Genomic DNA, 16733 nt, shown 5'->3' on the forward strand with positions numbered 1-16733 from the left:
TTAAGGATTAGAAGATAATGACATTGTTCTGGCATTTTAACATTTCATGTTAAGAATATGAACACCGACAACCCTGGCAAATAATTGGGACTGCTTGTGCCTGAATACTTGTAACTAGTAGATTTTTTTAGCTGACCACAGCCTTTGGGAGAAAAGACTTTAAGTCCCAGGAGGTGAGGAGTCTCCAAGGTGTTCCTGGAACATACCTAATACCCTGCCAGGCTGGGACTCTGCCTGGATGGCCCCATTTCCTGTAAAACACAGCCCTGTGGAGAGCCCACAGTAGCTGAATATTTGCATCTGGCAGTGTCAGTGGTCTTTGCTCCCCTCTTCACTTTCAGAGGATCAGTTCCCTACCTTCACAGCCACAGGGCATGGTTCTTTAGCTAAACACTGACCATCCAACAGCACTAATCCAAGAACCCCTCAGAGCACTCTGCCCAGTCCAGAAGGGTCCTGCCAGCCTGGATCTCTGCTAGGACCTTTCACTGCTCACACACTGCTCCAGTGTCCTTGCACGTGGGCTGAGCAGGAGGAGGGAGGGGACTTGGGAAGAAAGGGAATCGACATCATAGGGAAAGGTTTTGGGATCATGACACATCCCTGTGCTCAAGTGACACATGTTAAGAGATGCAAAATGCAAGACGTTCTGTTTCCTCCTGTGGGAGCTCTGAGCTGCTGAGCTCTGAGTGAGCTGCCCTGGCACATGGCCCTCGGGGATCCCGGCCCTGCAGTAATACTGAAGGAATGCTGGAGCCAGCTCAAGGGCTCAGGCACCTGGAATTCAACGCTGTGGTTTTCCCCCATTCCCAATTCCAGCCCCAATCCAGTCTAGGAGTTCCCCCACTCCAGATCCTTGGCACAGTCCAGTCCAGGTTTCCCCCCTCTTCTCAATTCTGGCCACGATCCAGTCTGGGTTTCCCCGGATTCTGGTCCCAAACCAGTCTTATCTGATGCAGCCTGAAAGTTTAAAACATTGTTCAAGCATAGCCTCAGGTAAGGGAAACAGGTCAGGCATTGCTCAGTCACCATTGTTTGGAAGGAACCTGTCTCTCCTCCCACACATTTGGTTTTTAAAATGTGATTAGAAAAGCAGAAGTCTCCCCAGACTGCACTGTCATTCGAATGTCTGAAAAGCTTCACAGCTGTGTAACTTACCTTTAGCCACTGTTCAGTCTTGCTCTGATCTATTAAATCATTTTATGATGTGAACAAGAAGTATGCAAGAAGGTGAAAATAAGATCTTGGTCCTTGCAAAGTATCCATAGAAACAACAAATCCCTCATCTGCCCAGCTGTCAGGCTGCTGCTATTCCTGTCTGCATGGTGTTTTACCTGTTAGCAACCTCCCAGGCACTGACAGCAACATGTTTCCTATGTCAGTTTAATATTGCTTATTTCCTTGGTGTCATTTCTGAGCAGTGGTAACAGGAATGCAGAACCAGCCAGCAATCAGCAGGTGAGGACTGCAAAGAATTATGTTTATCAGGGGCACCCTGCTGCTAACAATACTACTTTGATAGTAATAAATCTCGTGGTAACCAGGAGGGGGCAGTTGCAGTTCTGCTCCTACACTGGGAGCCACAGTGTAGGAGCATAACTGGGAACACAGCCCTGAGGGAACAGAACAAGCACTGGGCTTGCAGCTCCTACACGTGTGTAATTATATGGTACCATCACGCTGTACATCCCTGAAAAGTTACTCCAGGAGACCAGTGAGGCAGTGACTATTTCAAACAGGTTACAAAGGTCATAAACTGAAAAAGGATGTTCAGGAGGGTTCAGCCCTGTGGCATGGGCACAGCACCCAAGTGCACAAACCTGGGAACAGAACTCCAGGAGGGCAGGACACCTTCAGCTGACTCAGACTCCAGGAGGCTTGCGGTGCATTTCAAGAATCTGAATTTCACATGGTAGCCAGAACAGTAGGAAAGGACAGAAAAGAAAATCAGTTTTCTCTTACCTTTGCTATCCTTTTTCAAAATGAGTTTCCTTTGCTCTTTTCTATCTTCTTTCCGAGTCACGCCTGCCTCGCTCTTCCCAGACTTTTTAACGGAGCTGGGATCCTTGCTGACACTTCCCTTCTCCTCCAGTCGGGGCTTTTTGGACACAGTTGCTGATGGTAATTTCTTCTTAGCTCCAGCAGCTAAATGCCCACCCTTTGCTGTGTCCTGTTTACATTTGATGGGCTCAGGCTCTGCAGCAGCTGGTGGTGCCTGGCAGGATTTGGACCCTTCCTGATTTCTTTGCCTTTCTGCGTTGACTGGGAATGGATCACACGTGGCCAATGCCAAGGAGAATGGCTGAGCTCTGCTGCAGGGGGTTTGCTCTCGAAAACACTGGTTGCTCCCTGAACCTACTGGTGGCAAATTAACTAAACCACTTACTACACTCTCTGCTGTCCTGACTTCCTCCTTATCGTGTTCAGTGGACTTAATTGAATAATCAGTTACCTTGCTGGAGGGGATCAAGTCAGGGCAGGACTGCTCTGTGCTAGTATTCATAATCTGTCTCTGAGCCTGGGAGCTAATTAAAGTGTGCAAAGGAGCCTTTGTTTCAGCTCCATCTGAGTTACATTCAACAGCTCTTGGACTCTCGTGTGCATTTTCACACAAGGTTGCTTCCCCCTCGGTCTCTCCAGGTACCCTCTGGAGCAGATCCTGTGATGCTTTGCAGTAAGTTTCCAGCACACTCAAGTTTCTGTTTCCTTTGACTCCAGTGGGTGTGGATCCAGTTTTTACCTGAGTTCCAGTGCCAGGACACGCCACTGCTGCTGAACTGGGAAGAAGGCCCTCTGAGTGGCTGGCAGGTGTGAGGAACAGCAGTGTTTCTCTCCCAGTCAGTGGCTGGGAATCTGACTGATCCCCCATACTTTGATCCTTTTCTGCTGTGCTGTGGTGCTCACCTGGAGCCTTCCTGGGCAGCAGGGGACTGGCTGACGTTACACTTTGGGAGGCACAGGTGGGATATTCTGAAGAATCTATTTTTAACTCTTCATCAGGCTCGAAGGTGCTGTCAACAAAAAATAGGTGTTGTTCTGCCGTATAATGAGGGGACACAGCAGTCTGACTCCCTGAAACCTGACTAACTCCTGACTCACAGGAAGTTTCAGCCCTGTGTTCATCAGCTGTGTAAATCTCTCTCTGTTCTCCTCCTGGTTTACCTGGTTCACAGTTGGGCACTCCTAGATAAAAATCACTTAAAAGTAGATCCTTGGAAGAGGGAGTGAATGCCCCTTCTTGTTTTGCTATTTCTGCCAGTTGGTCTGTATTTTGGGGTAGATTCTTATGTGTTATGGTTTCAGGAGTCTTAATTAAAGGAGGCAATTGCATTACAGAACGGTATTTCTGTGCATTAGAAACAACCTGAAAATCCTGACAGTCATTAATTTTTGAAAGATGGCAACCATCAGAATTAGTGTCATTTTGTGCATTCAAGTCTGAGTGATTTCCTCCTTCTTGTAAATTCACTTCATAACTTTTATGTATGGTGTTAACAGAAGAGTGTTCTGCATGTGTAAGCTGACAGGTATTTTCACTGGGGAAAATGTCTTCAGGGAAATAAGCCAGTCCTCCTCTTGCTGGATAACAGTCCCTAAAATGACAGCCTTCTCCAGGTACAGACTCATTTATCCAGGGTATGTTGTGTTCAGCATGAAGTAACTGTCCAGCTGTCCCATACAATGTATCTGACACATCAGCTGGGTTTGCTTCGGGATGTGCTAAATTACCACTCTGAGCACTCTGTAACCTTTGGGGAGAATGTGCTTCACATGTTTGGGAAGCATTATTAACAGCAAGCTTTCCTTCCCAAGCCACAGTGGATCCACTCCTGTCTGTTGGCCTTGGCTTCCAGCACTCCCCTGGGCTCAAGAGGATGCTGTTTGCTGAGGTACAAATGGATGGTGTCTCCATCTCATTTCCAGCACCAGGATCTACACATGCACCCTCTGTTCCCACCACCTGTGCCAGACAAATGTTTCCTCTGGATGCACCCTTACACGCTCCAGCTCTCAGAAGGAGGGCATCAGAAACACTGCAGTCAGCTTTCCCAGTGCTGAGGTGACCGGCTGGTTCTGTGACAGGTTCCTGCTCTTCCATCAGATCCATTGGCAAAGGATCACCGGAACAGCTCTCCTGCACAAAGTTCAGTTCCCTAACTTTGACATCTGTCGGCCTCATTTCCAAGCTTGTGATCCCCCTGTCTGCAAACGGGATTTGACAGTCTGAGTCATCTTCATGAAGAAGTTTCCACAGCTTGTCATGCACTGCAGATATATCAGCATCTCCTTTGCACCCAGGTTCTCCAGATTCCAGGACTGACTTGGGATTAGCTTCGAACGCAAGCTCATCACCTGATAGGCTGCAGGGAATATCTGGGTCACTGCTACCATGTATGTCAAACCCAGACCTTTGCTCTCCCTCTCTTGGCTCATCACACAGCTTTGCAGAAGAGAGAACAGCACACAAGCGTTCCTGTTTATCAGGAATAGAGTCTGTACCCCATAAAGGAAAAGCTGAAATGTCATTCTTTGATCTGTTGCCATCACTAATAATTTCTTGTCCAGAGAAGACTTCTTGGTGACGACCTTCCCTCTTATCCCAAGGAGCACAGTGTAGAGAAGAAGTCTGTAAATCTGCATTGTTTGCTTGTGGTGTGTTCTCAGTAGAGAGCATTTCTGCAGCTGGCTGGTTGGTTCCCACACTCTCACAGGCCCTGAAGATGCCTTCTGTTTTGGGCTCCATACAGAGGTTCTCACAATTCTGGGTAACACTTTTAAGATTAGCACCTTGATTCTACAGAGAAATAAAACAGAGAAATGTAATTAAAAATTAAATATTAAAAATGCAGCTTGACATGGGCCTGAACTAGTCCTGGCTTGAAATGTACTTTTTTTAGGTTGTTTTTGTTTTTGTTTTAAATATTTTTCAACAGTCAAGTTTCTGACTTGTACTATCACAATCTAATGGATTGAAATCAATCTGGGTATGAGTCTGAAAGGAAGCACATGTTGTTCCTTAGAGAAGGATTTGTAGTGAAGCATCTCCCAGGGGCTACAGTGTGCTCAGACTTTTTAGGCTCCATAAGTTCATGGCAAAAGGATTACCAGCTGTAGCAAATATTGCTTTCCTTTGCTGCAAAAGCCACCCACTTCAGCTGCAACTCCTTTCATCCTTTCTGTTTCTCCATTCAGCTTGGGTAGAATGTGGAGCTGACCACATGCTGTGGACAATGGGGAAGGAAGAGATATAGAAAATTGTTGTCAATGACTTTTACTGCTGTTCCCACCACAAACTCCACGCAGCTGTCACCACACTGTCTTCAAAACTCCTCAGCCAGTGCATACTCACCCAGAAATCCTGAGCCCAGGAGCCTCAGCTCCACACCCCAGTGCCCTCTGCCCCCCAGTGCCCTGCTCTCCTGCTCAGCTCTGCTCTCAGAAGGTGCCAGTCTCTAGGTCTTGCAGTTTAGACACACACCTTCTCCCGAGTCAAGGGGCATGTGAGCCTAGATGTGCCTCTACAGTCAGTTCCAGTTCTCAGTTCTGAGCACCTGAACTGAGCCTAGTGCTCCTTCTGCCACTTCCACTTCCCTCTCAAACCTCTGGAAAGCAGCCTTTATTTTCTCTTCCTTACAGGCACAGCAGCCTCAATCACAGCTTTTACTAGAACCTGTGGAATTCCTGCTAAACATGTTAGAGATGTGGTCGATCCATCCCTGCCTGCTGTTGGTGTGGCACTGGACACAGAGAGCCCTCATACCCATGGGAAAGGGGGCACATCATTTCAAGAACCCTATTGTCTGTCTAACCTGTGGGACTGTCCATGTTGGCATCTGGGTATCCCTGAACACTGCCAGGGACAGGAGGCTGAACACTGACAGGGACAGGGGAGTGAACACTGAACACTGACAGGGACAGGGGCTGAACACTGACAGGGACAGGGGTTGAACACTGACAGGGACAGGGGTTGAACACTGACAGGGACAGGGGTTGAACACTGACAGGGACAGGGGCTGAACACTGACAGGGACAGGGGAGTGAACACTGAACACTGACAGGGACAGGGGCTGAACACTGACAGGGACAGGGGGCTGAACACTGACAGGGACAGGGGCTGAACACTGACAGGGACAGGGGAGTGAACACTGAACACTGACAGGGACAGGGGCTGAACACTGACAGGGACAGGGTGCTGGCTGACTGCTAACAGAGCCCAGCTCCTCAATGACACTGCAAAGCCTCCTGGCTCTAAGTACACTGTGTAACATCATACAGCTGGCACAGTTGGCTTTTAGGACCTACTATCAATGAAGCTGCTTTGAAGCACCAGGTAAATAAAGAATTTCACTCTGGCTAGACCATGAGGTCATGAAAGGAGTGAGGAGCCTCCCACCTTGACCATCCAATGGAAGATGGCCCCCAGCACAGCAGTTGCTGCACAAGACACAGTGCAAGGGCTGTTCCAGTTTGAGGCAATCTGGCACCAAGGGGAAGTGTAAATCCTGGGGTCATTAGTGCTGCAGTCCCGTGGCTGCTCTGTACCCTCAGCAGACCTGAGGTCAGCAGACCATTCCCACACGGAGAGGGAAAATACAACGCCCTTCCAAAGTGGTTGGCTGTGGGGTTTGCTCTGAGCCTCTCACCTTGCTCCTGGCAGAGCTCTCTCACACAACAGGCTCCAGCCCTTTCCTGGACACCACTCCTCCTTTTTTATCTAATGCAAAGTTTTGGCCATGGAATGCGGACAGAAGGAATCCACACTGCCTGCAGGTACCAAGAGTCACTGGCCAATCTGAAATTTGGCCGTGGTACTCACTGGAACATAACAGCTGCTCTTGGCCAGGAGGCTCCTGGGATTTAAATTATTGTACTGCACTTGTGGAAAAAAATAAAACAATGCCTCTGGCAGACCATGGCTGTACCCTGCCAGGAAGCTCTCGGGAGGTTAATTCCGAGGGAGGGTATTCCCCATCATAATGTGTTCCTAAAATGGGACTGAAATTGTATGTCCTATAAAACCAGAGAAACCTACAGCCATTTTTCAGGAAGAATTCAGTGATTTTTGACTGCTTAAGACACCTCAGTGGTGAGATTAAAGTCACTGTACTGCGACTCTACATCCAGAAATGGGAAATGTATTTGCCCCAATAATCAGACGAAGAAAAGCAACTAGAAAAGGCTTGTGTAGTCATAAATATTTTTTTCTGTGCAATTAACTATACACCTTCAAATCAGAAAAGTTGGTGATAATAAGATTATTCATGATTTAATATTCACACATAGGTATTTATCTATCTTCAGTCTTTGTGAAATAAAAATGATGATCCCATTTTCCCACCTAGGAAAACTGTGGAGCACATACAGTCTGTCCAACTGTACTGACTTCCCCAGCTGTTTCCTACCAACACCATCAAATATGCAAGCACATGGAGAGTACCACTTTGGGGCTTTTATCTTTTAACTGGGTTGCACATTTCAACTGGAATACCTGCTTCTTTCACTGTTGGGTTCTTAAAAAGCAAAGAGCCCCATTCACCTCTGTAACATGAACTCTCTGCACTGAATTCCCTTCATTGTTATAAATCCAGAGCAAACCTCTGTTGATTTGGTTTACGTTTCCAGCACCATAAATGGAGGACAATTTTGTTTGTTGAGTATAAACTGAGAAGACAGTAAATCAAAGCATTCTCTGCTCACAATAGGTATTCGAGAAACCTTTTGGGCTGAAACATTACTTTGCTAAGACCTGTTCAGTAGCCTCCATATCAGATTTCCCTATCCAGCTGTCCAGAGGCCCATTAGTGCCTCTCACCATTATCAGGCTCACTCTATAATTAGAACAGCTTAGGCTTTACTTGGGCCTTTTTCAAACCCAGATTTCCCTCCCAGCCGTAGCTGTCATTCAGAAGTACATGAATAGTACCTTTCAAAGTAATTTCAATTTTACATTATTTTGTGACAAGCAGGAATAAATGGCATTTAAATCAGCAGAGCAGCTCTTTGCATTAAATGATAAATGATAAACACGTTACTTACCTCGAGTGAGATGTTCTCATCTGGCATCTGATTTTGCTCAGACAGGCCCCGAGTCCTTCTCCTTTCCCAGTGACAGTCTTTATCTGCCTCTTCTGTCTGACACAGACCAGCCTGCACTCGCAGGCTTTCTGTCTCCCTGGGGATCTGTGTTGAGAGCACACCTTCCTGCCTGGGAGACGCAGCGCTGGATTCCCTGCCCTCTGCTGCAGCCTGGAAAGACTGTCCTATAGTACTCACATATCTGCAAAGCTCTATAGGGTTTAACAACTTGAAAAGGTTTCTTCTCAGACTTTCTGTTAAGGTGCAGACAGTGTGCTGGGCGTTCTCCTCGGGCACGTCCCTGCCCCCCTGCTGCAGCAGCAGGGAGCTTTCCCCCAGCACGACCCGCTCGGGGCCGGGCTCCGTCATTGTCCCTGGAGCCTGATGTGTCCCAGCAGCTCCCGTGCCACTGGCAGAGGGGTCTGCCCCGGCAGGTGCAGGATCCGTGTGCTTTGCTTTCTCAGCTGAGGAACCTGCAGCCAGGTGACCACTTCCATTAGCCTCTTCTTCACTGCTGGGGGGTTCATTTCCAGCGGCTGCAGATGCAACAGGCACTTCACTCTTGTCCTTGTCTTTCAGACTGGTACTTTTGTCTCGGTGGTGTCCAACAGTGAGAGTCATCTCTGTCTGCAGAGTTGACTGGCTGTACATAGAGGGGTCTCTCCTTACATTTACTCCTTTGAATTTTGAGTGATGCCCACAGAAGCCAATGGGGGTATCCATAGGCGTAGTGTTATCTGACACTTGGAACACACAAGGCATTTCACTGAGGAAGTAAGCACACCCATCACAATCCTTACCCAGTTTTAGATCATCTTCATCATCGCTTTCTAATAAAAATTGTAATTTCTTTTTCCAGATTTCATCTTCACGCGCTGTCAGCACATCTGAACATTCAAAGTACTCCAGGTCATCATCAGAAAAGTCATCACTTACACTTGGAGTTTTCTCTGTATAAATCTCCAGAACAGTGGCAGGATTTGCAGAATCATCTTTGTCAAAATAAGTGGGATTTCCTATGGAAGTATCTGCCTGCTCACTTAGCAGGGAATTCATGGTTAGAGGACTGTCCAACCCAGTCTTTTTACACACCTGGACACCTGCCAGAGACTGACCAGATCCAGGGTGTTCCGTGTCAAGGCAACAGTTGTCTGTGTGACAAGTGGTTACATCTGTAGGGTGGGAAGGCAGCTGTGTGCTGCAGTATTCCTCTGCTCCTCCAGCAGTGACAGCCACCAGCCCGTTCCAGTGAAGCAGGTCATCACCATTCTCTGACAAATGCCTTAGGCAGGAAATATTTCCCTGGGATTGAATCAGATTTTTTACATCCATGTTGTCTTCTGTGTTAGGCACGTGTCTGCGGGATTTCTCAAATGGGGACAAGACTTCTGCCTTGCAGAGCTCCTCGAGCAGTAAACGGATGATTTCAGGAGAGTCAGGACCTCGTGAAATCAGCATGGTTCACCCTCACAGGGTGAACTCCTGTGTTTTGTAAAATGTTTCCCATCTTGCTCATTTTACCCTGAGGTCTCCCATGCGCTCATTTAGGACATCAACAAATTCTGGGGAAGTTTTGTTCTTTGTATCCGGTTGCAGTTCAACACACGTCATTCTAGCTGTCAATAAAGTGCAGACCTTGCTCTGTGCACCTGCAAAGAAAAGAAACCCGAAGTTTAAAATTACTTCTGCAATGGGTATAGCTTTTTTCTAGAAGGTGGTCGATTGACACACACTTGCAAGCATTTTCAGAAAAAGAAACCCTTATTTAAAAGCCAAGGTCAGACATTAAAGCAGTAACCCTAACCCAGCTGTCTGTGCAATGACAACTAAAGGCAACACACTGCAACTGCCTGCAGTGACCTGTGGCACTGGCACAACAGCAGGCTGTTCCTTCAACTGGCATCATAGGGACATCAATTCCAAACCCTGCTTGTAGAAATACATGGAACAATCAGTCTGGTTAGATTTTATAGGGCTATTTCTCTCTTAAGCAATTTTATTGCTTGATGTTTGTCATTTTGGTTTGTCATGAGGTTGGTTGGCTTCAGCTTCTGCTCCTGTCAAGTCTGACTCTCCAACAGCTGTGGCAGTCACCTGGGTGGGGAAAAGCAGGAGGCAAAGGTGGTTAAGGGGAAGGACACGAGAAGGGACAGTGTTGGGTTGTGTGACAAACACTTTGACTGCATGTGCACCAAGGAGCACAGACAAACAGCACCTGGCAACCAGACCAGCCTTTCAGAGCTCTGGTCACGTTTTGCTTTCCATTTCAACTCTAAGGAATATAAATAATTAACAGAACAAAAATGGAGCAGCAGGGAGTAATCTTTTCCTCATCCGTTTTATTACAGTGCCATGGAATTACCCTCCAGCATTCAGCCATCCCCTCTTAAATATGCATTGGCCTAATGTTCCCTGTTGCACTCTTTTAACTCTGCTCTCATCTTTGCTTTGCAGAAGACCAGATGTCTCTTTCCTCTTTTTCGGGGGGTGTAAGTTATTTTAAAAGCATGGTAATTTCCCCTGCTGAAAAGAGCTATGGCAACATGTTATTACTACAGATTGACTCATGAAGGGCCTTTGCTAAAGCCATTGTACTACACAGTTATCACTGTCTCAGTTCAGCAGCTCTTTGACACTGAGGGGAAAAGAGCTGGCAGATTTCTCCAGATGACAACTGGATTGGATTGTCATACACTGTCAGGTCCAACCACAGAAATGAAAGCAAAAGAACGTTCCAGGAGGAAAACTGCAAAGAGATTTTTTTTTTTTTAAATCTGGGGAGAAGATAGAAGATATTAGATTTTTAAAAATTCGATTACTGAATTCAGATAGAAACTGAAAAGAGAACTGCTAGTATGACAGCCTCTCAGCTCCTCAGGGAAACAAATAGGGGTGTTGCAGCTGCTTGTCTCAAGTCCTGCTCTGGACACCAGTGATGTTATTTGCTGAACTGGGGCCTGGCTCATGACAGGAGACAGTGAAGCACAGCTTTGGAGGAGGAATTAAAACATCAGGGGTTAGCAGGTGATGGTAGGAAAGATGCCTATTTTGGATCTCTAATGGTCTGTAAATATATTTTCCATCTCTTACTGATCAGAACCACGGCACTTGTTGGGGAGTTTTTATGGTACCCCTTGAGGCAAATCAAACACACGTGTGTGCTCAGCAGGCTCTGAGGAGAAGGGAGAACACGCTTTTCCATTTAAAATTCATGCTTCATCATAATCCCACACTGCTTGTGAAAAACCTATTCGCTGCTCATATGAAAATATTGTCTGAAATTCCAACTCTAAATACAAAATTTGACTGCTCAAACTTATTTTCATTAAAATGCCAACATTTTTCCCAATTTGAAACTTATTTTTATATGTTATTAAAAAGGTTCAATATTTTATCATTTATTCCAATTGAGAACAAAATATTTTTGAAGAATCACACTTTAACATGGAAGGAACAACACTTAAACAAGGGGTTTTTTTAGTAACAGCCATTTTGCATGTAGTTTCGGGCACAAAGCCACTTCTGTTGATTTCAGAAGGAGCTGCAGGCTTAATCCCAATGTCACCAAAGAGAAAAAAAATTACTGACAAAACTATACAAATTTGATTAAATGTAAGAAATGGCTATTAATTTTCCTTTCTCACATCGCATTTTTCCCTAATTTATTTAGTTATAACCAAAACACAAATCTTCCTTCGTAGGCAATTTTATAGTCATGGAAATTATTTCTACAGAAAGCCTGTGCATTGTACCAGTCCAGTAGTGAATTTGTGTCTTTCTGTGAGGTTCATGTCCTCCAGAGTGGGTGGAAAGAGTCCCCTTTATGGCCTCTCAGCAGTTTCTTCTGTTCTTTGCTGTCTATTCATCATGCAATCTCAGTTCTGTGCAGCCCTACTCAGCCCACACCCTTATTCAATAGGATTCCTTCCTATCTCTCAGCTGCACTTGCTCTAAGGAAGTGCAGAAGGATCTGCCTGTCCACCCCCAGGAACTGGCTCCCCTTATCACCACCTCCAGCTCCAGGACCCTCCTGCGCACTCCCACGGCACAATGGGCACCTGATCTGTGCCCACCCCTCGATCCACGGCACAATGGGCACCTGATCTGTGCCCACCCCTGGATGGAAACGTGCCATGACCCCCAAAGGCCCCCTGGCACCCGCCTCACACCCACGGCAGCACGAAGGAGTGGGAAGGGAGAGCCTGGGTGAGCCCACACAGGGCTATCTCAGCAGAACACCCCAGGCAATGACACTGATAATTGCTCAGTGTTTCACATTCAGAGACATCCTTTCATCAGCTGACACTTTGGTGTCTTTACACCGAGCTGACACGGGGCCAGGGGTACCTGAACACAGAGGGAGAGCCCCATAACCACCCTGTGCCTCAGAGCACACGGGCCATGGCTGCAGGAACTGCTCTGCCCCAGCCACACCAAGTCTGGCAGATCCCTTGGCCTTAACTGTCAAGGATTAACTTTCACCAAACTCTGGCACTCAGAAGCCCAGTCTTTCTTCTCTGTACACACGTGCCCATGAGGAGGATGGGGATGTGAGTGTAATGCAGTCTGCTCCCCTGTTCCTGCAGCACTTCTCCAGCAGATCCTGGTTACAAAGTCACTGGAGTATTTGGAGGTGTGCTTTGTTTTTTGTTCTGAGCTTCTTGGTCTGAGACAATTAACTCCCCAACTGCCAGCACAGTTTCCTACTATCACCTCCACTCCACAGGCCAAACTTTGGGATCTGGATTTGTTCTTTTGCAAAACAATTCTTATCCCCTAGACTATCCTACCAAATGTTAGATTTAGCAACAGCTGCTTTTCCACGTGCCTGGCATATCATATACATTTCCATACCTCCCTTTAGAGAAATGTTACATTGGCAGGTAGCTAAACCACAAAGAAAGCTGGTGGGTACAATTAGACTTCACATAAGATAAACATGAAAAATCTCCAAACCAAACCACTAACAACCACAGAACCTTTCTTTAAGATGAACAGAAATGGTCATACATTATGCAGATCCAACCAGAAAGCTCGCTGGCACGGACAGCAGGATTTCAGAAATATTGATTAAAGGGACAGAAAGCAGCAAAAGCAGAACAGAAACCACAAAAAAAAAAAAAAGGCAGAAAGGAATCTCCACTAGCCACAGGATCCCAAGAAAAGTCTCAAACCTCATGGATCCTTTGCAGAAATCACTGCAGTGACCTCACAGATCCTTCCCAAAATGACCAACTACAGCTCCATGTGTATAACACACACCCTGCCACCTGGGAAATCTCAGTGTCGTGCTCCAGTGCCGTTATATTCCAAGGTTAATGTTAATTCCCTTCCCACTCTCCCTGGAAATATTTCTCAAATATGCCTTAACTCTCCTGCAGAGTGCTTGCATATGGTTTGTATGGCTGCAACACTCCTCTAAGAAACCAACAGCTGTAATTCCATCCAATCCATGTTCCCACCCTGCCAACCATTTCATATTTGGGAATATACACATTTTTTTTTAGTTCCTCATACAGGGCACCTCTCAAAAGAGATTTTTTTACGTTTAACATTTTTCTTCTTCCAAAGCAGAACAAAACATAGACTTTTCCAGTTATGCAATAAACACAGACATTACACACCCATTTACATTTCTTAAGTGAGGTATTATATTCCCTGCATGGAAACACATACAATATATTTATGATCAGAAACATACAACTTTACTTTTAAAAAAAAGCTTCCCATTAATGGTTTGTTGTATTTAAATGCTTATTCTCACGTTCTCTCTTTAAGCTTTTTCTTTAAAAGAAATCAAAGTAACAAACAGTAACTAAAACCACATTATTCTTCTATAAATCCTTTGAGACACCGCAATCACATTGAACACTCAGAGCAGCATATTTGTCAAGGAGTGCACACTGTCAGAAATCAAACCAGAAAAACCACTGCATTACCTAAACCAACTATCACCAAAATATGTCTTTGCCAAAAATACTGTGATATGTTGTGGTTCTTCAACTGCCAGCATCCGAGACTTTTGGACAACTTTCCTGTTTTAGTGCCCCACTCACCGTGAACAGCCCCACGGTATAAAAACACCTCAGCTACAATTCACTGGCTAAATGCAATACTAAATGACTGGCTCTGCATGCCTCTAACAAAGACCTTAACATGGAGTAATTAAAATAAGCAATCACAGCACAACTCTTCACACTGATCTGTCTTAATCTATTTTTAACATCTGCCAAGCATCTGACCCTGTCAGATTGAGCAATTCATGCAGCCTGAGAATCATCTATTTCTGCTAAGTGACCAGATTTTTTTTCTCAGCAATGGAAGAAAATTTTTACCTACAGAGTATTAGAACACGTAATATATATTTAGAACAAATAAAATGCATTTTTCAGGATACCTGGTATCACTTACACATTCTTCAGAGAAGGAAGCTTGTTTTCATATGATTTTTGCAAGTTTATATTGCTGAGACTCGGTGGAAATAGTACCAGTGTAATTCTAGAAACATTGAGCAGAATTCTAGATGCAATGCATTTAAAAAAAATCAGTCTATCAAGATATGGAAAAATTACTATTCTTTAGCAGAAGCAAATAACAAATCCTATTTCCTGTTCAATAACACTACAAATCACTACAGTCGTGTAATGCCTTAAGGATAACGTCACTTGCCCTTATTCCTTTACTGTCTGTTACAATTCCCAGGAGCAAAAAGCAGTTTGCAGTACAATCCCCCTGCCCCCCGAGCCCCCAGACACACACTTACCCGCAGGGCCCTTCCTGGGCATTCTAGCAGCAGGCTGGGCCTGGGCTGGGACCTGGTGCTGCAGGACAAAGGAGGCTGCCTTCGTGCATGTTGCTGGGAGCTGGGAAGCAGCCGCCGGCTTCGGGGGTGTTCTGCTGCTGTGACCTCAGGGTACGGAGCCTGATCCCTCAACAGGTTGACTTTTAAGAGAGACGATTTCATTACATGCAGCAGATGGCCCTTCCTGAGAAAACCTCCACCAGACAGGGAGTTGGCAGTGAGGAGAGGGCACATCCTACTGCCATAGAAGTCCACAGGAATTTCCTCGTGGCTGAGAGAGAGAGGAAGTGTTGGCCTTAGCTTTTCATACTAAAGCACTGGATTGTTTTTTGGAGAGCGTGCCTAACTGCTCTGCTAGGCACCTCGGGAACTTCTTACTTGCTGGAGGTTAAGCACACAAAAGTTCTGCTGAGCATGAGAAAACCCACAGTGCCTAGCAAGCAGGCTGAGGAGATCAAAGCTGGACAGTGGACTTTTAACAATCACTACACAGAAATTCACCTGTGATTCACATCCCTCAAAGGCAAAAAGGTGAATCCTGAAGTAAGGAAGTATTCCCACTCCTGTTACCCAAGGAGCCAAGTCTCACACAGGAGGAACTTCAATGAATTGCACAAACTGCTCTGAGCTCAAAGGACCTGGAAAAGGCTGAAAAGCAAGTTTTGTGCCAGGATTTTTTTAAAGCATTTTGCAATAATGGCAGCTAAAACTCGTTATGAGATACTACCGTGCTAAATACTTCTTGCTCCCAGTGTTATCTAGACCCAGATAGGAAACTGGTGTGTTCAGCAATAAATATAGCACCTCCAATCACCATCACTCAGGAATAGCAACAGGGATATCTGTTTTATGTAACAGTCTAATAGCCAAAATAACCCCCAAAGAAACGAGAGGCAGCCACATTTGTATCATAAAATAGTCTGGGTTGGAAGAGACCTTTAAGGGTCCTATATTCCATCCCCTGCCATCGGCAGGACACCTTCCACTAGACCAGATTGCACCAAGCCCCGTCCAACCTGGTCCTGAACACTTCCAGGGATGGGGCACCTAGCACCTCCCTGAACAACCTGAATGCTTGATCACTGATTAAAAGTGTTAGCAAAATTACTTTCTAAGGCACTTTCAGTCCACTTTGAGCAACTTGCAACTCCAGAGAGATAACAATTCCCTTCAGATCATTGCCCCACTCATCTGTCCATTAGCAGTGATGGAGAGCAGCTACGGGAACATCTCTTTGGGAGGCTCTTCCCAAGCCGTCCCTGCTCTCCCACGCTGAAGGACACAAGGTGCCTGAGCCTTAAGCTGCACACCTGCCTGGACACTGGCGCAGGGTGGGAGGAAGCTGGGGCACGGAGAAGAATCCATGGCCGTGCCGGCTGCAGGTGGATGAGGCTGTCTCTCCTCAGAGCGCGACCCCTGCCCTCAGCGTTGTGTGCTTTTTGCCCGCCTTACGGCCCAGCTCCCGCCTCTCCAACCATGTCCGGCCTCCTCAGGGCCACTTGCGGACGCTGCAGGAGGTCTCGCCCTGAGGCAGACTCACAACGTTCCCATTTCAAAATGGGTGAAACAAAACAAAACCCGCTCTGTTCCCTCACAGTGTCCGCAGGGCCGGGGCGAGGGGGGGCCGTCTCCTGCCCCCCCATGGCGGGGTCCCCTCAGGACGGGGCGGCCGCGCTCCCCTCAGCCAGACCCGGCCGGGCCGCCCCGGCTGCCCAGCTCCCCTCAGCGGACCCGCCCGCCTCGCCCCGGCTGTCCCGCTCCCCTCAGCCGTCCCGCTCCCCTCAGCCGAACCGGGCCGGGCCGCCCCGGCTGCCCCGCTCCCCTCAGCCGAACCGGGCCGGGCCGCCCCGGCTGC

At 46.7% G+C, this 16733-nt stretch overlaps 1 protein-coding gene across 1 annotated transcript in view; it reads right to left on the bottom strand.

Annotated features, from left to right (window-relative positions):
• Positions 1–16601, bottom strand: part of ALPK2 (alpha kinase 2) — a 28435-nt gene extending 11834 nt beyond the window's left edge. Inside the window, exons 1-3 of the mRNA XM_051774612.1 lie at positions 14840–16601; positions 8038–9725; positions 1963–4795 (exon numbers count right to left, since the gene is read on the bottom strand). Of these exons, the coding sequence (XP_051630572.1) occupies positions 1963–4795; positions 8038–9534 (4330 nt within the window). The 5' untranslated portion in view covers positions 9535–9725; positions 14840–16601. The remainder of the gene's footprint in view (positions 1–1962; positions 4796–8037; positions 9726–14839) is intronic.
• Positions 16602–16733: the final 132 nt, after the last annotated feature.

This window comes from Manacus candei, unplaced genomic scaffold (genome assembly GCF_025592945.1).
Source record: "Manacus candei isolate 608988 ecotype Guabito, Panama unplaced genomic scaffold, ASM2559294v1 h1tg000209l, whole genome shotgun sequence".
NCBI lineage: Eukaryota > Metazoa > Chordata > Aves > Passeriformes > Pipridae > Manacus > Manacus candei.